The 26,256-nt window shown below is 39.5% G+C and overlaps 2 protein-coding genes across 9 annotated transcripts in view; both read right to left on the reverse strand.

Annotated features, from left to right (window-relative positions):
* tcf3a (transcription factor 3a) overlaps positions 1-13,716 on the reverse strand; it is a 45,489-nt gene extending 31,773 nt beyond the window's left edge. For 2 of the 7 annotated variants that reach the window (XM_061693289.1, XM_061693290.1), the window contains exons 1-2: positions 13,658-13,716; positions 11,246-11,342 (exon numbers count right to left, since the gene is read on the reverse strand). The gene's annotated coding sequence lies outside the window, so the exon portion shown is untranslated. Of the gene's footprint in view, positions 1-4,340; positions 5,369-11,245; positions 11,343-12,415; positions 12,545-13,657 lie in introns of those variants that run through there. The other 5 variants (XM_061693292.1, XM_061693294.1, XM_061693293.1 and 2 more) reach the window with 5 other exon arrangements.
* An 856-nt stretch (positions 13,717-14,572) lies between these two features.
* On the reverse strand, positions 14,573-23,872 carry LOC133411225 (organic cation/carnitine transporter 2-like). 2 transcript variants are annotated; one of them, XM_061693295.1, is made up of 9 exons: positions 23,483-23,872; positions 22,084-22,187; positions 20,982-21,136; positions 19,695-19,866; positions 18,011-18,152; positions 17,775-17,869; positions 16,671-17,168; positions 14,890-15,025; positions 14,573-14,657 (listed from the first exon to the last, which is right to left on the reverse strand). In XM_061693295.1, the coding sequence occupies exons 1-8, from the start codon at positions 23,822-23,824 to the stop codon at positions 14,920-14,922; spliced, it is 1,614 nt and encodes a 537-aa protein (XP_061549279.1). In that variant the 5' UTR covers positions 23,825-23,872; the 3' UTR covers positions 14,573-14,657; positions 14,890-14,919. The 2 variants fall into 2 exon arrangements, with proteins under 2 accessions (XP_061549279.1, XP_061549280.1); XM_061693296.1 differs by having other exon boundaries at positions 14,588-15,025; positions 16,671-16,853; positions 16,954-17,168.
* Positions 23,873-26,256: the final 2,384 nt, after the last annotated feature.

A 26,256-nucleotide genomic window follows, 5' to 3' on the forward strand; every position in this document is an offset into this window, starting at 1 on the left:
TCTACAAACTGATTCAGTTTTCTTGTCATGGAGGCTGATCTTCATGTTATCTTTCCAATCATGGCACAGTCCAGTATGTCATCAGAAATAATTAATATTCAAGTCACACACTCTTGCCTCCCACTATCAGATTATTGATAGGGGAAAATCTAACAAGAGTGTAGCTGGAACCTTGTCATTGTATTATATTTCACAAAACAAGCTGGGCAAAACGTCTTCAAGCATATACAGGACTGTGCAACTTGTCGTCGGCAAAGCAAATGCATTCTCTCGGTTAATCTCTAACCTTGGTCAGTTTATCTTTGCATCTGCAAATGACATTGCAGTCAATAACAGCTGGAGGGAATTAAACAGTTACAGTAATGTTTATTATCATATCTTGAGCCATCTCCTACAAATCCTTTACTGTGTCTCAACATAAAATATGACATTTTATCCAGTTGTGCCTGTGAGAGCTCCAAAGGCTGATACATTCACACTGGCAGATATGAAGCATGATAAGAGCGTTATGAGAATCTGATGCTTCAATCGCAGCAAGGATTTTTTATTTTTTTTCAAAACAATGACTACTACATGGTGGCACGGTAGCGACTGTTTAGCATATCTGCCTCACAGTTCTGACAACCCTGGCTCAAATCCGGCCTCACTTGTCTGGAGTTTGCAAGTTCTCCCCGTGCCTGTGTAGGTTTTCTTCGGGTACTCTGGTTTCCTTCCACATTCCAAATACATTCACGGTAGGTTAACTGATGACTCTAAATTGCCCATAAGTGTGTATGAGAGTGTGAATGACTGTATGTCTATACGTGTCCTCCGATTGGCTGGCGACCATTTCAGGGTGTACCCAATGTCTTGCCCGGAGTCAGCTGAGATGGGCGCCAGCATGCCCGCGTCACTAGTAAGGATAAGCAGTACAGAAAATGGATGGATGAACTACTACATGGTGCTCTGGCTTATCATTGCTGTTGACAGAAACTTATTTAAGAGTATAAATCATAGCCTTACAACATAAAAAGAAACACATTGTGTCTTAACAAAAGCAGGAAATCATAATGAAAACATTCGCGTGTTTTGTATTTGGCCATAGTTTTTATTTACTTGCAAGCAGTAACCATACTGGAATCAGGAAAATACACCACCACTGCATGAATCAGCTTTTTAAATGAAACACTGTCAGCCACGAAGGAAGAATTAGGGCTACACTGAAAATTTGATATTTTTGTTTTTTTATTTACATCTGTTAAAACAACTGAAGAAATTTACGATTTAACAAGAATAAAGACTAGATAATTTGACAAAAACCTGTAAATTCACAAAAATCAAATCATAGTATTCTTATTAGAAATGTATACTTTGCTTAGGATGAGAACTGTTAAGGATCTTGTCAAGTCAGACTATTTAGTACAGTGGTGCCTTAACATACAAGTTTTATTCAGTCCGTGACCACGCTCATAACTCAAAGCACCACCACAGAGATGCTATTAGATAGCCTGTCTATGGAATTTTACATTGTATGTAAATGCATTGAACTAGTGGACAGTAGTAGGTGGTTGTTTTAATAAACACACATGTAATTCCCTGTGTTGTGTCTAATTAGACAGTCAACTTCAGCTGGGAGTAGTAATAAACAGTTTGATGCCCTTTTTTTTAAGAATATTTCACTATGTGCCAAACTGCTTCCTGTTAAGTGCACATAATAATAATAACACACTGAAAACCAGTCCTTTTAATTTACAGGACGTAATCTTTGAGAAGGGAAAATGGGAAAAAGAATTGCATTACCAAATTTTAATCATGTGCAACCAATGTACAGGTTCAATTAAATAAATTCAAAGGATATTTTTTTGTGTGCATAATTGCCTTGTCATTTTTAACTTACTGTCACAATAGCAATACAAAAATACCAATGTCCTTGCTAAAATTTGTGGGATGGGGGTTCTTACATCTTTGTGTAGATTCTGAATAATCCGGGTAACCGTAATCCCCAAAGGTTGAATCGAGGCAACTGGATTTTTTTCTGTGTTTTGTTGTTTACAGTAAATGCTGAAATATGACTTAGGGAACTACCGGTATCGTATTAGGCTAATGATATATTGTATACGTTTACGTGGGGATTTTGACATCCATTTCTTAACATTATGTTTTTTTTTTCTTGTGATGTTAGGAATTTAATATGGGAACACTACAACTTTCTTTAAAAAGTAACATGATGACTGTTCTCATAACATTATAACTTTCTTTTAAAAACTATTTTTAGAAGACATGGGTGCAGCTAAACCAAAGGCATTTCAAATACAGGATGGCCTTTTTGTCTATGATGAGGTTATTCTTTAATTTCTACAGTCTGTTTATTTGATTATAGTTAAGTAGGAATCGACAGCGACCTTGCTTGTATTGGAAAGTACCAATACCAGATATTGGGCAGATACTGGCCTTATTTCCAGGTACCGATACTTGAGGCAAGAAAATCTGACATTGAGTAAGTCCTCCTTGCCAGTAGTTGACTCTACACTGTGACAGTCTGACACATCGGCAAATCATCATGTGTATCAGAAAGAAGGAAAGGTCCATCCAACTATCTATTTACTGAACCGCTTATCCTGACTAGGATTGCAGATGTGCTGACGCCTATCTCAGCTGACTTCAGACACGAGGCGGGGTAAACCCTGAACTGGTCGCCAGCCGATCGCAGGGCACAAATAGACAAACAACCATTCGCACACGCATTCACACCTACAGACAATTTAGAGTCCAAAGTCAACCTACCATGTATGTTTTGGGAATGTGGGAGGAAACCGGAGTACCCGGAGAAAACCCACGCAGGCATGGGGGGAACATGCAAACTCCACACAGGCGAGGCCAGATTTGAACCAGCGTCCTCAGAACTGTGATGCAGATATGTTTGGTCTTTGTTCACAATTATGTGTCATTATGGTAAGTGAAATTATGTATAAAAAGTAATATTGGTATCAGTACTAAGTATCCGTGAGGACTCAAGAGTGAATACTTGTGCTGGTCTCAGTTTGAAATATGAAAAGAAAAAGTGGTATCGGAAATCCCTAAATAAAAGTTGGTATTTTATAACAATATTTGATTGTGTCTAAAACGAGTGTTACAGTACATTAGAGCAAAACCTGTGCCATCTTCAATAAGTGTTTTGAACAACAGTTGGTCAGTTGTATAAATAGTGTTATATCTGAGAGAAACCAATGGCACGTTGAATAAAAGTTCAGGTTTTTGAACATTAAAAAAAAATTCCACCAAAATTACAATACATCATGGCATTATTAAGTATTGGTACACGATAATCTAATGTAAATACTGTCTGAAAAAAGTGGTATTGATGCATTCCTAGTATCTCTACAACTAGTGCAAGAGGGAAGTAGAATAATGACAGTAATGTATCATGACCTACAGTTATGACACACCCAGTACAAAATGTATGAAAAATCTGTTAATATGTATGCAAGCTATTGCACATTCAAGTCATAACTGAACAGTAAGTACATTATGGATTTGTATAAACAGTGCACAATGTGTAATATGCAATTACGTCAAGTCCAAATGTAAATAGAGAATATTCGAGAGTCTTCTGTGGTCTGAGGTCAAAATGGGGGAGTTAGTCCCTCCTAACAAATGGAAGTTGCTTACGCTTGAGAACCCCCACACCAGTCTGCCCAATGAAGTTTGCAAGGAATAAGTGTACCCCCCCACCAACGCCACCACAAACAGCTACTGTGTTTACTTTATTTGCACAGTATGTGTTTGTATGCTACATTTATATCGTGAACATCTCCAAACATCCGAGATTAGTCAAGTAGTCCAAACCTGTTGCCTTCCTGGCCCCACTGCGTACAGCGAGGGGGCTCGACACAAAGAGCCGGTCAGCAAACTTTCAACAGTGTTTCGAAGCGTGGCGAATACACAAATAATATTCGGGTTTTAAACACACCTGTAATAAAAAGTATTCTACTGTAGAAAAGGGTGTACAAATAGAATTTAGAGGTACTATTTTACTGGTGTTACGCGACATACTAGCACAGACATCAATGTAAGTGTAGGGGGGGGGGGGGGGGCTAACGCGACATGCTAATACGCTGTAACGTTGAGCCTACTCAAGTCAAACAAAGACGACTTTTCTCGAGACGTGATGCAAACATCGAGGTGGTAAAAAGACCAAAAGCTCACTTAGCACGTAAAACAGACCTTCTGTTTTCCCAGGGAAAATGCAACTTAGGGGGGTGCGTTTAAAACTTAACTATTCTTCCGACAGCACAGTGACAGGCAAGTCTTGTTGAACCCCCACAGACGTGTTAGGAGAATGTTTTAGCAGGCATCTTTACCTTGGCTCAGTTTTGCAGCATCCAACAAAGAGAAATTCAAGCACCGGAGAAGAGAAAACACAAAGTTATGGATTGGATCCTCCCCCCCTCTCCGTGCTCCTCCGGACTACGGGTTTGAGGAAGATGAGGAAAGCCAAGCTTGAAATAGTCCGCCGCCTCGCTTGCTGTCTTCGTCACGAAACTGAAAAGCCGTCTCTGACACGAACCATAACTCAAGAATGACTAGGTCTCTCTTAATATCACTGAAATTGTAGCTACTTCATTTTCCAAGTAGACATTTTAACAGCCTCCACATTGTCGCTTCCAACGATATATCCCTCCGCGGCTCGGCCCACAGGAGGACATTGACGCATCCAGAAACATCAGCGGTGTCCAATTTCATCCGAAACGAATAAACGACAAAAAACGCGTTTGTATAGATGCTTATTAATGCTAAAATGATCCAAAATTCCGGAGACTATGTCTAATTTTGTCTCGAGACGTCGAACGGGAGGTTTGGACTGGCAAATCGCGCGGATCTATGTCGAGGGGCGGATGAGGCGAAGAGCCCAACAGAGTGGACCAGTGTAGAAGATGGAATGATAATATCGGAGAAGACGACCAATGGGATGCGGCCAAATTTGATTGACAGGCGGTACGCCCAAATATGTTTCAACGTCAACCTCCGGCCAGTGTTGTTTTGCCTGCAGGTTGCCAGCCAGCCAGCGCGATCATTTTCTCAGCTCTTAAACAGTGTCTGAACGGAAAGTAAGCAGTTTGAGCATTTAGACGAGAACCTTGGCATCCATGTACTCGTACGCTCTTTGTCCTCACTAGTAAGACAATTCATCGAACTAGTGGAACGACTGTTTTACGAGAATTATTTTTTTCCCACTTCTAGGGGCACTTCTGACCTACTATAGTGCACAATTAAATCTTGATAGTAAACTGAGTTGCACAAGTAACATCCGTTTGAGCATTTTGTTTGTAATATGTATTATGTAATTGTCCTACTAGTTGACTACTCGTGTGCTACCAGCATCACAAATGACAAAATTCTCCTAGTTGACATCTAGTGGTTTGTGAGTAGTTCTAGTGCTGCACAGATGTCAACTAGTGCACAGGTTTGCCTCACGGTCGATATGTAATTGTGAGCAACTAGTACTACTAGTGACATTATACAATGTTTATAGTTAACATGTAGTGCTTCTCTAGTAGGACTAGTAGCACGCACAGATGTCAACGAGTGCACAGTTTTGCCCCACTAGTAGCATGTTGTCATACAACTTGACAACTGCGTGATCCCTGGACTAATAATGAAAATCCTACTAGTTATAGTAACACAGAGACATCAGCTAATGCAGTTTTTCCTCACGAGTAACATGTAGCTGACCTACTATTTGACAATTACATGATACAAGTACTACTAGTGACATTATAAAGTTCCACTAGCTAACATCTATCGCTTCAATAGAAGCACAGATGTCAGCGACTGCATAGTTTTGTCTCACTAGTAAGATGTCATTTTCCATTACAACTGTGTACTACTAGTATCACTATTGACAAAATTCTACTGGTTAACATCTAGCACTTCATGAGTAGCATTAGTGCTGCAGCGATGTCAACTAGTGCAGTTTTGCCTCACTAGTAACGTAATTGTCCTACTAGATGACAACTGTATGCTACTAGTAGTACTAGTGACATTATAATGTTTGACTAGTTAACATCTAGCAGATGTCTACTAGTACACAGTTTTGCCTCATTAGTAACATGTAGTTGTCCTACCAGTATTCCAGAATTGTCTTACTGGTGTGCAGAAATGTCATGTTAAAAAATGTTACTACTAAGACACAAGTTGTTCTACTAGTGCACCAAAAATGTAATCATTACATTGTATTAAGATATGTAACAATGTGACATAGATATAAAAAAAGCATGTGGAGTAAAAACAAGTCTGAATTGAAATAATGGTAAAAACATTTCCATTCCATTTGGAGTGGCAGCAGCAGCCATTCCTTTTAAGTCTTTACAGGGCAACATGAGTCAATATGGACACCACATGCTTCGCTATAAGACAGCAGAACCATGCGCTTTCCCCCCAACCAATCAGCAAAGAACATAATGATAATGAACAGCAGAGGTGACAAAAGTACTCACACTCAGTACCTAAGTAGATGTACAGATACTTGTACAAAAATAAATTAAGTTGTATACTCCTAATGTCATTACTTTTTTCTCTTTCTTTTTTAAACCGAGTTTTTGCGGTGTAAGAACATTGTATAATATTGTAGTATATACAAACATATAGTAATAACATAATTAAATAGTATGTAGTTTGTGCATCAACAAGACCTGCACTTAATGTCACCATTTGTTGTGAGACTTGAGAAAAGAGAAAACCTCAAATGGTTTGCGGTGAAACGACCGCAACATCTGCGCTGGCCTTTTACGAGAAAACTCAGCCGTCCACGCACTAACATAACACACACACATGCTCGGCACTTGTTGTGCACATGCACACCTGTAAGACATTAATTGTGGTCCTAAACTGAAGTTATATTATTTAGAACTAAAATAATTTAATAACTAAGTACATGAAGCAGGCATGCACACAACTGGTCCTCTTAAAGTTACAGTAGGTGCATTTAATTGCATAAAGAGCAAGGGCAATATACTAACCCTTAGACATATTTTCAACAGGAATTTGACGTGAGCTGATCAACGTCAGTATGACAAAACGTGTCTCATGTTACAGATTCTCGGTGCAGCTCCCACAGTGCACTTGGGGGAAACACAGAGCGTGTGTTTGCATTTGAGGTGATGATATTGCCGCACTACACAGACATCAAACGAGACTAGGTTTGCTGCCTTTCGGAAACTAGGACAAATTATATGTTGTAGTGTGCAGTGAGTGAGACACGCACACACATACATTGAAGAAAAAAAAAAATCTATGTGTTGAGTGGAACTCCATTTTCCGAACACCACACTCCACCCACAAGTTCACATTCACGGCCTCATCTTACACAAGCACCATGAGTTTGTAAATGGGTTACCCCCATGCAGCTACCCACGCATCAGGTACAGTATGGAAACCAAGGGCATCCTGTTATGACTTGTGGTTTCCTGTTTCCTGTGGAAAAAAAAATACAGCGCTGTGTTTTGGAAATAAATCAGGAAACAATCTTGTCTTTTGCCATTTTAATGAAATCTTCAGTCAGAGAGGAACTCGCAGTGTGCTTCGCGCCTCTCCCAAATTCTGAAGAACACGGAAGAACAAACGCACATTTAAACTAAAATGGGAGGGAGTCAAGGAAGAAAGGCCTATTCACAGTTATCTTGACCTTGAGAGAAAAGGGAGGCTCGTAGAGCCACTGAGACAGGATGAGGGAAGGGGGAAAAAAAAAATAAAAAATTAAACTACTAGGTACATTTGAAAGTCTAAGAACAAAGAACTATTGAAGTCATAAAAATTACACAGAAACTATGTGATGATATAATAAAAGAATATCTACTATATTTTGTCATAACAGCTGTCTTAACACATGAAATGCACTCAAATACAAGTAAGACATCATGCTAGGGTTGGCAGGTGATTACCAGAGGTGGCAAAAGTGCTCACGTGCTATATTTAAGTAAAAGTATAGATACTTGTGTCAAAAAAGACTCTGGTAAAAGTACTGATTCAACTCCTGCACTTCTATCCATCTTCTACACCACTTATGCTCAAAAGGCCTGTGGGTGAACGGGGGCCTATCCCAGCTGACTTTGGGCGAGAGTACACCCTGGCTGGATTTTTGGGGGCAAGAGCTCAAGCCAAAGAAAGAGCACCAGAATTATTAACACAATTAAAAAAAAACAGTAGTATCTATTTAACTTGTGTATTTTGTGTAGTTAACACAATCAACACAGTCAAAAATACAACTATTAACAAAGGAGGTGAAGGGGGTGCTACAGGGGATAAAAAAGTCAACACACCCCTATCAAAAGGAGGTGGGCTGGCGGCAAGGCGGGAGTATATGTACAATTCTCCCAAGGACTCAAATAAATGCTCTTGATGACAGAATGGGTAATTTTTCAATATCACAATATTGATGACTGAAGAAAATAAATGGCCTGCAGCAAAAAGGGCACATTTTTTGTTTCAGGGCCAGTCCAGTTAGCTGCCGGTGCGTTGCTGCTTGAAATAATAAGGTGCCCAAATTATGCACCCTGTGCGACGCTACAAAATTGCGCAACTCCCAGCCGATCATCATGGGAAGGGTGGCTGGAGTGTCGCCCCCCAGAGAATGCCGTCCCAGGCGGCTGCCCATCTTGCCCATATCAGAAACCGTCCCTGGAATGTATATTTACTTACTTCCTACCACTGGTACTTACAACCCTGATTTGGGAATGACACGACTCTAGCCTCCTCCGTTCTGCGCAATGTTTTTATTTCACATTGTCTGAGTCTGCACAAAGTGTACAAATGTCAAGGCACAAACCCAAGAGCAATAACAGCAGTGTGCGTGTGCTCATGTGTGAACAGCATGAAAAAGAAGCTAGTCTGAGCAACACAAACCTCCTGCCAACGTACCTGAACATCCCTCGCCACAGGGGTCAGCTACATCGCTCCTAATGAGCCACTCCACCTTCCTGTGGTGCCTCGAGGTTTTTATTGTCAGTGTGTACAGGCTTAATTGTCTTGGCACAAACCCATAACACCTCTCTCCTGAATACGTTTTCAACAAAGTATGTTTTCGGAATCATTTGACTACTTGTGTTGTTTGTTTGTTCAGTTGAGACAAAAGATTCTGTTGTGACGAGTGAAGAAAAATAGGCACTGCATCCGCTTGCTCTTTTTTTTTTTTTTTTAGCTTATCGTCGCCCTGCTCCCCTCCCTGTAGTTTGCAATTCATTAGCAATCAAAGAGCCACTGACGAACGCCCAATCTTAATTACCCTCTAATTTGCATATTTGCATATTAATGAATGCAGACGAAGCTGTTTTTCTGCTGCAGTAGTCAACCCCCCTCCCTATGCGTCAACATTGCTCAGATAGCCGCAACACTGTGTGTCTTTGTTGCGGCTCAAGGCCTTCTTTGTGTGTGTGAGAAATTTATTTTCATTACTCTGACTGTCATGTTTTGAAGCAGAGCTTTGCGCTCATTGATTATCAAGTATTGGAAAGAGATTTGCACTAATCTGCTCTCCCTCTCTGTTCAAATGGGCATGACTGAAAGCATAATTTTCACCTTAAAGCATAAGAAAACATTGCAGTCTTCATTCAAAAGAAAGATACACCTTTTAAAGGGTACACCTGCATGGCAAATGTCATGGACACTATTAGGAGGAACAGGAGCAGCATGGTGAGCTAGTGGTTAGTACATCTGCCTTAGCGTTCTGAAGTTTGGGTTCGAATTTGGGCTTTAGCCTTCCTGTGTAGAGTTTGCATGTTCTACCCATGTTTGCGTGGAACTTTGGCTTCTTCCCACAAAAAACATGCATTTTAGGTTCATCACTTCATCACCAGCTGCTTTTGAGGGGGAGGTCCTGATTCATACACTGCTCACATTCCCCCCTCTACTGCTGGGCCAACACTGAATCTGACTATTGTTACCATAACAATAAGACGTAGTGCTACTTTTTGAGCCCCGAGTCTACTGCGCTTCATCACCAAGTTTTACTAGCCAGTTATAGTGAGGCTCTGTGTATGTGGCTCATGACACAACTACCCCTTCTCACCAATACAGCATCCATAACTTCACAGAACAATCACCGTTTATCAGAAATTAACGTTGTGTCCCTTTTGGCCTTGACATGATAGCATTTTCGTGTAGTCTGTCTGGCGCATAAAAATAGCGGATCTTCATCCAGCCTGGCTGCTAAGTCATGGGTGGAGAAACAAGGTGTGAGGGCGAGTATTATGTTAAGTAGTATCACTGTTATGTCACAATACAGCAAAATTCTGAACTCACGCGCAGACACATTTTCAGAAAAAGGCAGCACACAAAAGATTTGATTTCACGCTTGCCTGCCATATTTAAACTTTGCCGTTGGGCATGGCAACTTTGCAGTAGTGATTCCCAACTTTTATTGAGCCAAGGCACATCTTTTACATTAGAAAAATCTCATCGCACCGCTCCAAACAAAGATGTCACAAAAAGTACTGTATACATACTGGAATAATGGTGTTCTTGTCTCAGTTTACTCACATATTTACTTGTGTGAAATCTGTGCCCATATTTAGTTGAACACAAAGCTATTATTCTGATGTGTCAATGGCAAAAAGTGGATGCACAGGTTAGTGCTACTTTCTGCCATCTAGTGGACGGGCATTAAATTGTTCTGTCTGATGAAGAGATAAAGAGAAAAGGATAAACAAAAAAATGAACAAAGATCTTTCTACAGTATTTATAGTGAATAAATACGAATTTTCTGACCAATTAAGAGAAATTGGCTACTTTCTCATGGCACACCTGATGATCTTTCACAGCTCATTGGTTGGGAATTACTTTCATAACATTAATTGCGTGTGGTAGTGGTAGTTTTTGGTGTTGTTTTGTTATTATTTATTTGTTTTCTTTTTGCGAGGTGGGGCTGGGGGGGGATCAGTGACGGTGTGGGTAAAATTCTATCCAACTGCCTGCACAGAATACCATGTGCGTTGTCATTTTTCATGCTCCAGAATAACTATTGTCAGTCTTCCTCAACTGGTCATCCCCGGAAGAGGAAGAAAAGTCAGACTGCTGTGCATTTAGTGGTATTTAACAAAAATGTCAAAGGTTCACTGTAGGAAACAGGGTACAAATATTTTAGTTTATTTTTACATGTTATTGAACAAGGAGTGCCTTACAAATTACAATGACGTTCATGTGCTAAATAATAAAATAGGAAGACAAACGTTATGATGTAATGGAAGGTGTTTTGTATGTTTAAATACTTGACCTTTCTCCTTGGTGGTAGGTGAGTCTTCCTCATAATGATGAAGAGGAAGTGATGGCTCAATGCTGCACCCTTCAGTCTACACGTCGGTAATGCAGATCTATAACGCAGGCATAATCAATCCATTCATTTTCAGTACTGCTTATCCTCACCAGGGTCGCTGGCGTGCTGGAGCCGATCCCAGCTATCTTCGGGTACACCCTGAACTAGTCGCCAGCCAATCAGATTTGTGCCAAAAGTAATCACACCAAATTTATTAAATCACATTAAAAAAAACAAAACCTAACAAACAAACGTTTTGCTCACGTTCCAATCGTAGCCTGACTTTCTGCGTTTCCTTTTTGGTACAAACCCCACGTATGGGCGATAACCTTAAGGAGCCGTTAGCTATATTGCTAACGTTAACTACCATGCTGACTCGTCCGTACTGTATATGGCCACTGGACACATTTCTTTCTCAGTGTATGATGACCTGAGAATTTCATCCATCCAGCCATCAATTTTCTGAGCTGCTTCTCCTCACTAGGGTCGCGGGCGTGCTGGAGCCTATCCCAGCTATCATCGGGCAGGAGGCAGGGTACACCCTGAACTGGTTGCCAGCCAATCGCAGGGCACATACAAACAAACAACCATTCACACTCACAATCACACCCACGGGCAATTTAGAGTTGTCAATCAACCTATCATGCCTGTTTTAGGGAACCGGAGTGCCCGGAGAAAACCCCACGCAGGCACTCTAACCATTCGGCCACCGTGCCGCCTGAGAATTTCATAACTGAATAAAATTAAACATAATCAGTACTGCTTAAAGACAGACTTGGCATAAAAGGGAAGCACTAATCCTAAATAATAATAAATTATATATATATATATATATATATATATATATATTACAATAATTAATAAACAATAATAAATTGCAAGAGCTTGATTATTTACAATATCTACTTTGAAAGCCAGTCTTTCTTACTCAGTGTTGACAAAAAAAAACAAATAGACAGTTTTCCTGTCTATAATCTTAGGGTTTATTTCAATATTAAGTTTGGATTCCTACCAAATGTTTTGCACTCTGAAATACTTTAGGTTTGAAGGAAATATGTACATGTATGTATACTGTATATGTGTGTGTTTATTTTGTAAATGATTACTATTAGGAACAGGAGTAGTATTAACCTTTTAGCCAATGGAGCAACTTCTCCAGGATCACAGCGCTGATGCTGACCCAGATGATGGGCTGGTGGTGTCGACAATGTCCTTCATGGATTCATAAATCCCATCACATTGACCGATCTTATGCGAAGACTGAGTAAAGGCAAAATGAAATATTAAAATTGTAGAATTGGGAAATGCGTTTTATTTTTATTTTTAATAAGGCACATGTGTACATGATCCAGTATTAAGTATTAATTTTCTTTCAAGGTAATATTTCCAAAGCTAATTTGTTGTTCATTCTGTACCTGTTTTGATATGGTAAGTGATGTTAATTAAATAGCAATTTATACATTTTACGTTAAAATTGACTCAAAGCTCTGTGTATTTTCTTGTCTGACTTCCTGTCTGGCTTGTCATAATCGTGTCTAGCTTGACATGAACTTGCATGCGTTGGATAACGTTTTTTATTTTACAATTGAATTGAGGCCGGATATAATAAACACAATGTGTTGTGACTTTATTGTTGGATTAACGGTCAAAGTAGACAGTTATTCTAAAAGTTTGTCAGTCTGCATTCAGAAGATGCTGGTGTAACTGTCTAGTCAACCACTTTATCAATCTAGGGACATTGAAAACATCATCTTCATCTGTTACATCTGGAGAAATTTTAAATTAAGACTGTGGGACACATAAAAGAAACAGATGTGATATTACTTAACAGTAGGTTGATGGACGTCTTAGTTGACCAAGATTTATCCATGCATTAGAGTTGTTTGCTGCACACACTAAATTATTTCAGAGGGGAAAACATTTGAAATGAATACAAACTTAATATTGAAATAAACCATAAGATTTTAGAAAGGAAAACTGTCTTTATATTTAATTATTTGCTTTTGTCAACACCTAGTAAGAAAGACTGGATAACTTTATAAGTAGATATTGTATATAATCAAGTTATTTAGGATTTGTACTTCCCTTTTATGCTAAGTCAGTCTTTAAGCCGTTCTGGTCATAAGTGTTTTTATTTTATTCAGTAATGTAATTCTCAGGTCATCATAAATTGAGAAAGAAATATGGCCAATGACCATATAGTATACAGTGCAGGCGAGTCAGTATGGTAGCTAACGTTAGCAATATAGCTAACTGTTATTAGCTGCTAAATTGTTGATAAACTGTGGCTGTTGCGCTTCTGACATGTTACTAGCATAATGTTACAACATCTCTTCTTTCTAGTACAGCATTGACAACATGTTAGATACTTACACTTCCTTAAGGTGTTCGAAAATGGAATCTTGCTTTCTTGTCGCTGGCTCTGCTGAGTGAGACAAGAAAAAAAAAGAAAAGAAAAAAAAAAGAACATTCGGGGCATTCGCTGTCACTCAAAACAAATTAGCCAACGAGGACGCATTCCTCATAAAGCCCGCCCACCCATGGGGTTTGTGCCAAAAAGGAAACGGAGAAAGTCAGGCAACGTACGCGCAAAAATTGAAACGTGAGCAAAAATTCAGGGAGCGTACACGCGAATATCGTCATCGCAAGCAAAAAATATTTTCATGCAAGTATTAACATTATTTTTGTTGTTGCTTGAGTTACGTTATATCTCTCAGTCTTATTTTTTGCTTGTAATTCAAGAAGTTTTGTTAGATACGCTTGTTTTTTCTTTGTTTTGTTTTGAATATGTTTTGTTTTGTTTTGAATAAGTTTTGTGTGATTCTTTTTGGCCAGATCTGATTCCATACATATAGACAAACAATAATTCACACTCACACCTATGGGCAATTTAGAGTATTCAATTAACCTACCTTGCATGTTTTTGGAATGTGGGAGGAAACCGGAATACCCGGAGAAAACCCACGGAGGCATGGGGAGAACATGCAAACGCGAGGCCGGATTTGAACTCGGATACTCAGAACTATGAGGCAGTCTAACCAGTCGGCCACAATATTTCAAAGATATCTGGAGTTTTTCGGGGTGTTTCCATTGTCCAAAAAACAACAACAAAAAAACTAAAAAAAACAAAAAAAACTAAAACCGAAACCCAAAATTCAGGTGTAGTAAGCAACATAAATAAAATAAGTAAAATTTAATCCACACATTATACAACGACTTTGATCAATTAAAAAAGACAATGGAGTGTAAACACAACTTTTTTATTGGTAATATTGATATAATTTAAATGTCAGCAGAGGGCGCTGTTGCATCACTCTTAGCTGCCTTTTGCTTGGAGGCTTGCAGGCAAGGGCATTTCTTTGGAGTGCAATAGCTTTGAATCAAAAAAGAGAGAATCGTTATGATCATTTTTGTATATTTGACAAGATTTTAATAAATCCCCTATAACCAAGACCACAAACCAATTTGGCAAGGCCCTTTACGTCTCAATGTTTCATTGTCTTAGTGGCACAAAGTTATACTACTGGAGTCTCCTACATTGCTGCGGCAAGAGGGGACATGTATTTCTGTTAATCAGTATTCATATAACAGAGACAGCAACATACCATTGAATAGGTTTGGTTTCACTGATAAGATCAGGAAATTTGCAGTTTCTTGTGTCTGGAAGCAACAAACTCAAAATAGCAGCTATGATGCTGACTGAACCAAAAATAATATAAGGGAGAATCTTGCTGTAAATCCCTGTAAATGAAAAAAGAAAGGAAAACAAAAAGCACACCATTGTTTTATGATGAATAAAATACAATATTAGGATAAACAACATGAAGCATGTGCTATGATGTGGTGGATTAGTATAAACATCACACATTACATAAACATTATTTAGATTAGTATAAACATGACACATTACATAAACATTACTTAGATCTCTTGAAGGATAGCGCATTGTCTTGTGTGGCAAAATACAGACACTTGTGTAAAAAAACAAATGAAAGTACTGCTTCAACTCCTGTACCTACTCCCTCAATCCATCCATTTTCTACCGCTTATCCGAGGTCGGGTCGTGTGGGGAGTAGCTTTAGCAGGGACGCCCAGACTTCCCTCTCCCCAGCCATTTTATCCAGCTCTTCCGGGGGGATCCCGAGGCGTTCCCAGGCCAGCCGAAAGATATAGTCTCTCCAGCGTGTCCTGGGTTGTCCTTGGGGTCTCCTCCCGGTGGGACATGCCCGGAACACCTCACCAGGGAGGCGTCCAGGAGGCATCCGAATCAGATGCCCCAGCCACCTCATCTGACTCCTCTCGATGTGGAGGAGCAGCGACTCTACTCTGAGATCCTCCCGGATGACCGAACTTCTCACCCTATCTCTTAGGGAGATCCCGGACACCCTGCGGAGGAACTCATTTCGGCCGCTTGTATCCGGGATCTTGTTCTTTCGGTCACGACCCACAGCTCGTGACCATAGGTGAGGGTAGGAACGTAGATCGACCGGTAAATAGAGAGCTTCGCCTTTCGGCTTAGCTCCTTCTTTACCACAACGGACCGATACAAAGTCCGCATCACTGCAAACGCTGCACCGATCCGCCTGTCGATCTCCCGTTCCATTTTTCCCTCACTCGTGAACAAGACCCCAAGATACTTGAACTCCGCCACTTGGGACAGGATTTCATCCCTGACCTCCCACGCCACCCTTTTCCGACTGAGGACCATGGTGTCAGATTTGGAGGTGCTGATTCTCACCCCAGCCGCTTCAGACTCAGTTGCGAACTGCTCCAGTGAGAGTTGGAGATCATGGCTTGATGAAGCCAACAGAACCACATCATCTGCAAAAAGCAGAGATGCAATAATGAGGCCACCAAACCGGACCCCCTCTACGCCTCGGCTGCGCCTTGAAATTCTGTCCATAAAAGTTATGAACAGAATGGGTGACAAAGAGCAGCCTTGGCGGTGTCCAACCCATGGCCGCTTTAGAGCGCCTCGTTGCCAGCTGTGAGTTCTGCCCACAGCGCTTGAGACGGGGGGAACGGCTTGATTTTTTCACCATTTTGAAGTCTGATTTTATATACTTGCCGATTTTTAAAAATCATTCAAATTTGGCAGTGTTGTCAACGACACTCTTCTCTGTGGTGTGTCAAATTTAGAATACATTTATTTTTAATTTACGGGGACTTTATGTATGGTACGTGACACCACTGTCAAACAAAGATTGTACCGTAACAGGAACGTTAACACTCCGTCTTTTTAATTCTATATCATAAATTCAATGTTGCCCTTCTTTTAAATCTCTTGTTTCTGCGGTGGTCTGGAAAATTTAGGGACGTATTCAAGTTTTGTATACACTGTTATTACTATTTTCTACAATGCAAGGGAACTGAAAGAGACACTTGCCTATGTAGATGACATAAGGACAGACGATGGTGCCGATGCATCCTGCTGTGGACAAAATACCCAAGCCTGTGTTCCTGACCACGGTGGGGTACAGCTCGGTGAAAAACACAAAGGTAAAGCTGTAAGCCACAGACACACCTAACTTCCCTACGAGAACCAAAACCTGAAATGTGGTATTCATGTCTGCAGAAAAAGAGCAAACAAAAGGAACAAACAACACCCAGCTTTGCAAACAGTATTATATCATCGAAAGGATTGCACAACGTTAATATGAAATACAAACCCCCCGGGACAATCTTAACGACAAGGAGTGTTATTCCAGAGAACATCAGTGTGAGGAAGAGCAGTGCAGGCCGTGGAACTCTGCGAATCAAGAGCCAAGTGGAAACATTTGCCACTGTGTCAGTGGCTGCTGAAACGAGGCAGTTAAGGTAAATGTTGCCTTTCAGGTTACTCGTATTGAGAGACAGCCCATAAAACACCAGGGTGATTGTCAACCTGCACAAAAACAGAGGCAAGACAGGATGAGGATACAAGAGACAATTTTACAGATGTGTTATTTTACATAAATATGCCTATGTACCGACCAGCCAGAACATTTTGGCCACAGGCTCCCTGTTCATTTTAGGATTCGGTACAACATTTGAATAGTCCCCTACAGAGGTATAAATGGTGGTATAAAACGTTCCACCTTCACAAAGACAATAATGTTCACTTATGATGAGAGATAATCATTTAACAAGATGGTTATTATTGTGGTTGTTGTGGCATTTGGCTTAACCAAACTATTAGAAACGGCTGTGATTATAATGCAATGTTCTACAACACTGCAAACTACAACCACCAATAATCATATTGTTAAATTACTAACCGTCTTGCATTGTAAATCAAAACTGAGCATTATTATCTTTGTCAAGGCAGAACATTTGTTGCCGCTCTTATTGTACCTGTTTGCAAGTGTACCTAATGTTATAGCCGGTCCATATATAAAAACTATTGATTCTTTAACAATGAAGAGGGCTTCTATCTATTCATCATACAAATAAGTAACGGTTGGAAATATTTTAAAACAAAATTGAAAAGGGTATGTAAGATTTAAATTACCATATAAAAACACCAAGACCTGTAATGTTCCTCAGGTTAGCGCTGCTTATCAGGTCCATAAATGTATACATCTGCTTATCTTCACGTGGTTTTTGCTGGATCATACACATGCCATAAAAAGACACAGAGCAGTAATTTTTCATATGGAGCAATATCTCATTATCAAGCACGAACGTGCCCATTTGGTGCCTATTTCATTCAGAAAGACAGCGCTTGAGAATGAAAATTATACACACCACTAATTCCGTGCCCTCACCAGGGCTAAACATGATTTCAGATGCCTGGATTCTGTTCATTTTGGCAGCTTGCCGCATAACCATGTCAGCCTCCTTCACCCGGCCTCTCTGCAAAAGCCAGCGAGGTGACTCAGGAATAACCCTGAAGGTGATTGAACACATCGTTTTGCACAATGTAAATAGCAGAACTGGAATGGCTAAACAAATTAATACAGTGTTTCTTTTTTTGAGCTGCAGCACATATATTACTGGTACATCTCAACAAATTACAATAAGGTATACAAGTCCGTTTATTTCAGTATTCATATATAGATTCATGAAACATTTGGGAACATACAGTGCAAATTCCTACCTACATTGTACATAAAAAAATATTGTCATTGTTTCTTGATTGTTTATTACGTAATATTCTAGTTTCTAGAGGTGATAGATTTGGGGTTTTCGTTTGCTTGTAAACTATAATCATCTAAATTAGACATCATGAAATACTTCACTCTGTGAGTGTGTAGTGCATCTCTATCATATGAGTCTCACTTTTTGACTTGAACTACCGAACTAAATTAAGCTTTTGACACTTCTAATTTATTGAGATGTACCTCTACATTATAAAAATCTTATGGCAAAAAGTATAAATACTGAAATCATTCTATCACCTCTCAATTTAGTTGCAAATTCACTTACACAGTGTAAAATCTGGGTACCTTTTGTTGAACACAAAGCTATTATACAGATGTATGGATGGAAACAGGTGGATACACAGGTTACTTGGACATCTGCCATTTAATGGAAGCGGACTTATTGTTCTGACTGTCACTATACAGTATGACCCTGGCATGAAAAGCCGAACAAAAATACATTATTTCGAGTGCATGAATAATCATTTTCAGTCCAATTAAGTGAATTTTGATTATTTAGTGTGCCGTATGAATCATTGAATTTATACACTCCAAGGAAAGGAAAATTAAGCCCTGTCTAGCTGCACACAACCCTTTGAATTACAGTGGTGCCTTGAGATACAAGTGACCAGAATGATGACGTTTTTTTTCAATACGGCATGCAAACTTAAGATACGAGTGCTTAATGGTGGTAGTGAACTCAACTCAGTTCACAATGAGTAGCACTTTGGCAAATAGTGAATTATTTTACGGCAGCTACTGAGTCACATAGAGTAGATGTGAAAGTCTTCTTCGTTTGTGTCTGCATGACTGTATTTTACGACCTACCGTGGCCAAGTCGCACACCCCAGAAGGAGCTGCATTTATGTAATTAAATATAATGCCAAAACTGTTTAATTCTTTATATTCTATTTAATCATGCAATTACTACATGTTTTTATTAAGTACAATAATATAGTGTTATTTTCCTGATTGAAAAACACATTACAATAATATTATTTTTTTTTTAGGGAGGCTGGAACGGAATAATGGCATTTCCATTCATTTCAATGGGGAAAGATTATTCAGGATACAATTATTATTATTTTTTAATTTAAGAGCGAGGAAGTCGACTGAATTAAGCTCATATCTCAAGGCACCGCCATATAATAATTTAACAATACTATCGTTATTATTATTATCATTATTATTATTATTATTATTATTATTATTGTTAGTAGTAGTAGTAGTAGTATTGTGCTTGTAAGATCAAACCAAAGTTTGGATACTTATTATTGTCAGCATATTACCTCCAAGTAGGAATGAAGAGGAGGCCTGGGATAGCGCTAGCAACCAGCAATAGCCTCCAGCCTCGAATGAAGTAGGCAAAGAGTGGCAACAGGGCATACCCGATGCTAAAAGCAAGACATTGGCCCAGTAGAGAGTAGGTTATTCTGGCAGACTCACACAGCATCTCAGACCCTGACAAAGATAGAAAGATGGAACATGAGTCCCTGACAATCCCTTGACATTTTTCGAACTAAACATTGAAAGTAAACCCTTAGAAGTGACATCTAGTTAATTGCTCTTTCCAGCCTATTGTGAGGAATGAAATGTCTCGTTAAGCACAATCAAGACACTCCTGATAGGTAAAAAGAGTACGTGAAACAAAAGCAAAACAAAACAAAAAACTAAAGCAGCCAAGTGCAGTACATTTTATATTAGCCAGAAGGGAAGACACTAGTGGTATGCGGTACTGCAAGATTTGGTATCAAATACAAAGCCTGGATTGCCGATACCAATACCGATACTTTTGAAGAACAGGCTGAGGCTTCATGAAATTGCTAAATCCGAATGAATTTTCATTACATTTAAGTGTTTTTGTGCCTTTTCCCGTGGTATTATGAATTACTTAAAACCAGGAAAGGATTAGAGCAAAGTTTATAAGAAGAACATACTTTATTATCATTATAAAAGCACATTTACATGTAGTGTAAACAGCAAGTATACAATATCTCTTTCACATTTAACACAAATATGTATTTAACTTTTATTAAATCTGAGCTGTATCATATTAGTTCATTTGTTTACATTCCAGTAAATGGCTTGGTCTGACTAATAAATCAGAGGATGGAAAAATGTTGATGCTATTGTGAGCCAGCTAGTTGGCCCAGTCTGAGGAATTGGAAATCAGATTGGTTTAAGAAACAGTCCCATTGGTAATGGTTTAAGTTAGACGGGCCGGCACTACTGATTCTGAAGGCACTGGGCAGATTAGGTTGACATGGCAACACAGAATCAGACATCTGATTGGACCAAAACAATCTATCATCCACATACAAAATACTGGAAGCAGTGCAGCCAAGAGAAATGCTACAAATAAAATAATAGACTGCTGGGAACAAAATCAATACAATTTTATGGAACAAATATGAGTACAATTTAACTTGTAAATATAGGTCAATGCTTCTGATAGGGCTTAGGCCAGCAAGGAAGGCCATTCCGACCTCGACGACCCACCACTGATATAACGTTAACTATCACAGGCAGAGAGAGAAAAGCCGGATGTTGTGTGCACCACAGATGCCTCGTCTTACCCAGAATCAGTGATGAAATGTAGGTGGACACTTGGCCCACTCCTCTCAGGCAGTTAAGAGCACAGAACATGACCCAGTTGACAGAGGTGGCCTGGATCAAGGTGGTGACAGACTGTAAGGCAATGGTGAAAAAAAGCACTCGCTTTCTTCCAAACCTGTACACAAAGTCAACAAACATGACACAACATATAAATATGAAAATATCATGCACTCTAATTCATTAGTATTATATAAGAGATACAAATTGTTTTCAGCATTTTTCAAATAGGCGGCACGGTGGCCGACTGGTTAGAGCGTCAGCCTCACAGTTCTGAGGACCCGGGTTCAATCCCCGGCCCCGCCTGTGTGGAGTTTGCATGTTCTCCCCCGTGCCTGCGTGGGTTTTCTCTGGGCGCTCCGGTTTCCTCCCATATCCCAAAAACATACATTAGTTGGTGACTCTAAATTCCCCGTAGGCATGAATGTGAGTGCGAATGGTTGTTTGTTTCTATGTGCCCCGCGATTGGCTGGCAACCAGTTCAGTGTGTACCCCGCCTCCTGCCCGATGACAGCTGGGATAGGCTCCAGCACGCCCGCGACTCGAGTGAGGAGAAGCGGCTCAGAAAATGGATGGATGTTTCAAATAATGTTTTAGCAAAACATATTTATTTATATAGCGCATTTCATACACAAGGTAACTCAACGTGCTTTACGTGATTAAAAGCATTTAAAAACAAAGAAAAAAACAGCTTAGAAACATTTAGAATAAAGAGAAAACAGTGTAAAGTGCAAGAAATATCTTTTAAAAGTGGAAATGGTCTAAAAAGCATGAGAAAAAAGAAAGAGTTTTTAACCTGGACTTATACCAACTCCAGGTTAAAATACCAAGAATACCAAGTCAAAGTCAAGTCAAACCTTTAAAATATAATCAAATAAGTCCTAAAATTCACAAGTCAGAGTTGAGTCAAGTCATGTGCCTTGAGTCCGCCACCTCTTTTTTGGGGGTGGGGGGCTAGGAACAGTTTCTAAGCTCAATGATTTATATCCATTGTGAGATAAACAAAACTTAGCTCAATTTCAAATTGTGATTTGAGCTAAAATGTCACAATGCAGCAAAACTTGCCGGTCTGAGAGTTGACCACCGACGAGGGATCCGAACAGGACTCCGACAAAGAACATAGAAGTAGAGAAGGGAACCTTCCATGCATTTTCACACACCAGCCCCCACTGTGAATCAAAGGATGACAAGCAAGGTTGTTAGAAGTTATCACGATAAAAATACTTGTGATTCCTTTAGAAACTTCCTGTGAATGCTGAGAGATGATAAGAGTTAGAGAAAAAATCAACAAGAACAACAACACTTAATTAGAGAGAGGTCAAATCAACAGGGTTTGAGATCTTGATGAATTGAGATCAATTGAAAGCCTCGTACACAAGTAAGGATTTTCAAATCTTAAAAGATGATTTATCTGTGACAGACCCTACACACGAAGATTAAAAACAAGCTGACATTTAACAGTTTTGGCCGTATTGCGTGACTGTGTGTATTGTGCGTGTGTGTGGTGTGCTCTGATAATCTCCACAAAGAACACCACACACTTCTACTGTGACATTGTGTAAAACATGCTGGTTTTTACGTACGGTCTTTTACTGTTGTTGAGTCAGGGCGCTCGATTGTCACAATTCACCGCGTCATGACTCAGGAGAAGTCGGCTTTCCCCCACACACATGAAGACTTTTAGTTGTAAATATTGAACGCGTTTATTATTTAAGATCGTCGGCCCCGAAATGATTCGGACCCTAAAATCGTGACGAATACACTCTTGACAGACGTCAGACCTAATTTTATCGGATACTCTTTTAAGACATAAGATTGTCCGGTGTTTGACGTGTTTGGTCGGGAAAGGGCAAAATTGGCACACAAAAAAAAAACAGAGTGATTGTTTTAGGCGAAAAGAAAACAGGGACAGAAATGATAGGAAGTGAACCAGGGAGCAACAGCGGATTCGGTGAAGCAAGATATTCCCCATATAAAGCCTTACTTAAGAGACTTTTTGGCAAAAAAGATTTGTGGTGAATACGTTGCTCTCTTGTGCAGACCTAAAAACCGCAGCTTCTGGCGTTCAAAGATTCTTCATCTGATATGAAAAAACTAAGAAAAAAGAAGAAGAAAGAAACATTTTTTTTTTTCTACTTCTTAATTTTAGTACTATACAATCAAGTTTTGAGTATAGCCTCACTTGGCTAATCACCCCCCCCCCCCCCCCCCTCTAATCTCTGAAACAAACTGTGCCCCTCACTACTAACAATGATCGATCACGATCGTGATTGTCAAACATGGCCATTCTTCCGAATAATTCGTCACTCCTCAGCGCATTCACAGATTGGAAGACAATGGAAATACTTGGGCAACCGGCGCCAAAAGAGACACTTTGCACTCTTTGATAACTTGACGGCGCTGCGTGCGCATATATTTATTATATGACATATTCTACATGACGTCTTATGCGTTGCGCGTTTACCTCAGACACGATGGTGTAGCTCTCCGTGCTGAAGAGCCATCCATCCACGCATCGATCCGTGCCGTTGCTCGGTTCGCCCGGCTCGCTCCGGTTGGTGTCCACCTTGTACCGATAACAGCTGTCGGGTCCGGAATCCACGCCGTGAGGGTCGCGAAGCGTAGAGTTGAGCCAGGTCCTGCAGCGGTGAGCCGGCGTGTCCGCGACGAACACAGCCAGCACTCCCATGTAGCCGCACGGAACTGCCGTTAAACTCAGCAAAACCATAATTAGAATTTGGAAGCGGCCGTACTCTCCCAGGAAAGCCATTGCCCGGTCGAAATCTTTACACGTTTCAGAAGACATTTTTGAATGAGAGAAAAAGTGCCTGCAGGATCTCCAGGCAGAGGCTGCGCTCCCCTGCAAGAAGTGGCAAAACTTGAGCTCAGTTTTTACCACTGCAGTACTTTTTTTTTTTTTTTTTTTTTTTTTTTTACTGTACTGCATATTGACCTATTCAGTTAGCATGGTAACGAAAACACTTAAATCAATCAGAATGCAACTGGACGATAAGGAGAGTTCAAAGAGCTCAAGAGTTCAACATTGATAGGAGCTGCGGTCCTCGCTGCTGGTTGGGTGACTTATTTGAGAGCTGTAAAAATATACAAGAGGAATGAAGGCTAAAGAAAAAATAGACAGCTAAGGTGCTAAAACTAAAGCTCAAATGACGGGGGTGTCCAACTCATTTATGTCGCGGGCCACATTGTAGTTATGTCTTCCGTTATGACTGTGAACCCATATAAAATATTGTCTCATATAATGACATATACACAACAGATTGAAGGATAACTAGTTTTAAAATCAGAAGCCAATAAAAAATGTTCAACTATTAATACATTTATTTTAAAAAAAGGTGATTGGTAACAAAATATCTCTACAATATCTCTACATTATACAAGTAAAGACACCAATTTCGGCATTTCACAAGAAACATGAAGTCGACAGATATGATTTGCTTTCGCGGGCCACATAAAATGATGTTGCGGGCCGGATCTGGCCCCCGTGCTATCCAGTTTGACACCTGTGCCCTGGAGGAATAACTAAGTTTATTTGTCAATGAAAATACGTAAAGGTGCAATTTCTATCATGCAAAGATAGGCATGGTGTGAAATGGAGTTATAAAATAAGACATCCTCTAGAAACCCCAAATCTTCCCATAAAACCTCATCTTGCTCATCTTGAATTCTTCCTCCTTCAGAGCACGATTTAGTTTTGTCTGCAACAGAATGCCACTGATAAAGATAAACGATGTCTAAATATGCGATTTAGCAGAGCTGTATATTGGAGATTTATAAAAATAAAACAATTACGATATGTAAAAAGGTACCAAGCAAATTTATGGAAATAAAAACAACAAAAACACAAATGAAAACAACAACAAAAACAGTACCTAGTCAAAGAAAAGACAAAAAGCAACACAAAACAAAAGGAATTACCTGCTTATACATACCTAATGCATCATTTACATGCTCAAAAAGGAAGAGAAAACAGTACAAATGTATCTGACCCTACCACAATCTCAATTTCATTATCAATGTATCAATAATATTTGAAAACAAATCATATGCTAGTACACACATAACAATGTCTTACAGGCTACAATGGATTTTCCTGTAATAACTTATTCATATAACAATTACAGTTAGCAATAATATAACATCATCTTATTAAAGAATATGTATACAGTCTCGCTACATCTAAGCTAATTCTAAACCCTGGTATGTAACATAATTTACGAAGGTATGCTAGCTTAATGCTAACACACAATGCAAATTGGTATAGACAGGATAACAAAACTAGCATCAATGTTGCGGTAGATATACTCTTTGAACACAAACGGTATAGTAACACACGAAGAGAGACAATGTATCAATACTTACGAGCTATGTTCTTTATCACCTACAAAAAAAAAAAAAACGTAGACTATTACTGCAGTATACTGAGTCACTTAGTTGTGAAACTCTTCTTCATGTATTATTTATGCCTGTATTCCCCCTGGTGGCCAAGGTGCACACACCACACCAGAAGGAGCGCAATGTCAATGGGCTTTGAAGCATGAAGCGCACACTCTGTTTAATTCTTTGCATTCTACATATTTTTATAAAGTAAAATACTGTAGAGTGTTATTTATATTATTAAAACCCATTACAAAATAATTGTCAGTGTATTTTTGTTGGGTTGGTATGAGCTCATGGCGTATCCATGCATTTCAATTGGGAAAGATGATTTAAGATACGAGCGTTTTCGAGTTATCGAGCGTGGTCACGGGACAAATTAAACACACAAGTCAAGGCACCACTGTCATCTATTGTCCCAAGGGGAAACCTGAGTGGAAAGACAGTTAAGATAGTTGAGAAACCTGTAATATAACGTGTAGCGTTTATGGTATTGGTAAAAATTGTGCTTAATTTAGAAGGAAACGATGAGTTGGAAGCGGCGCCTGCGTCACTTCCGGGTTATCGTAATTTTAAATGACAGCGTTATAAATCAAGATATTTGATATATATGAGGGGCACCATGTCATATTTTTACAAGTTTAACTTGAGGCGAAATGACGACAAACCTTTATAATCAGTCTCTTATCGGAAGGTGGCTACATTTTAGGAACTTTGAGTTCTAGACTTTCTAGAGGTTTCGTTCCGAGCCCCAACACACACATAATCAATGCAAGCGATGAATTTTATAGAAATTTTAAAAATAAAAAGGGGTTTCTACGAGATAAAACTCAGACAAACACA

This window comes from Phycodurus eques, chromosome 13, assembly GCF_024500275.1.
Source record: "Phycodurus eques isolate BA_2022a chromosome 13, UOR_Pequ_1.1, whole genome shotgun sequence".
In the NCBI taxonomy this organism is placed as follows: Eukaryota; Metazoa; Chordata; class Actinopteri; order Syngnathiformes; family Syngnathidae; genus Phycodurus; species Phycodurus eques.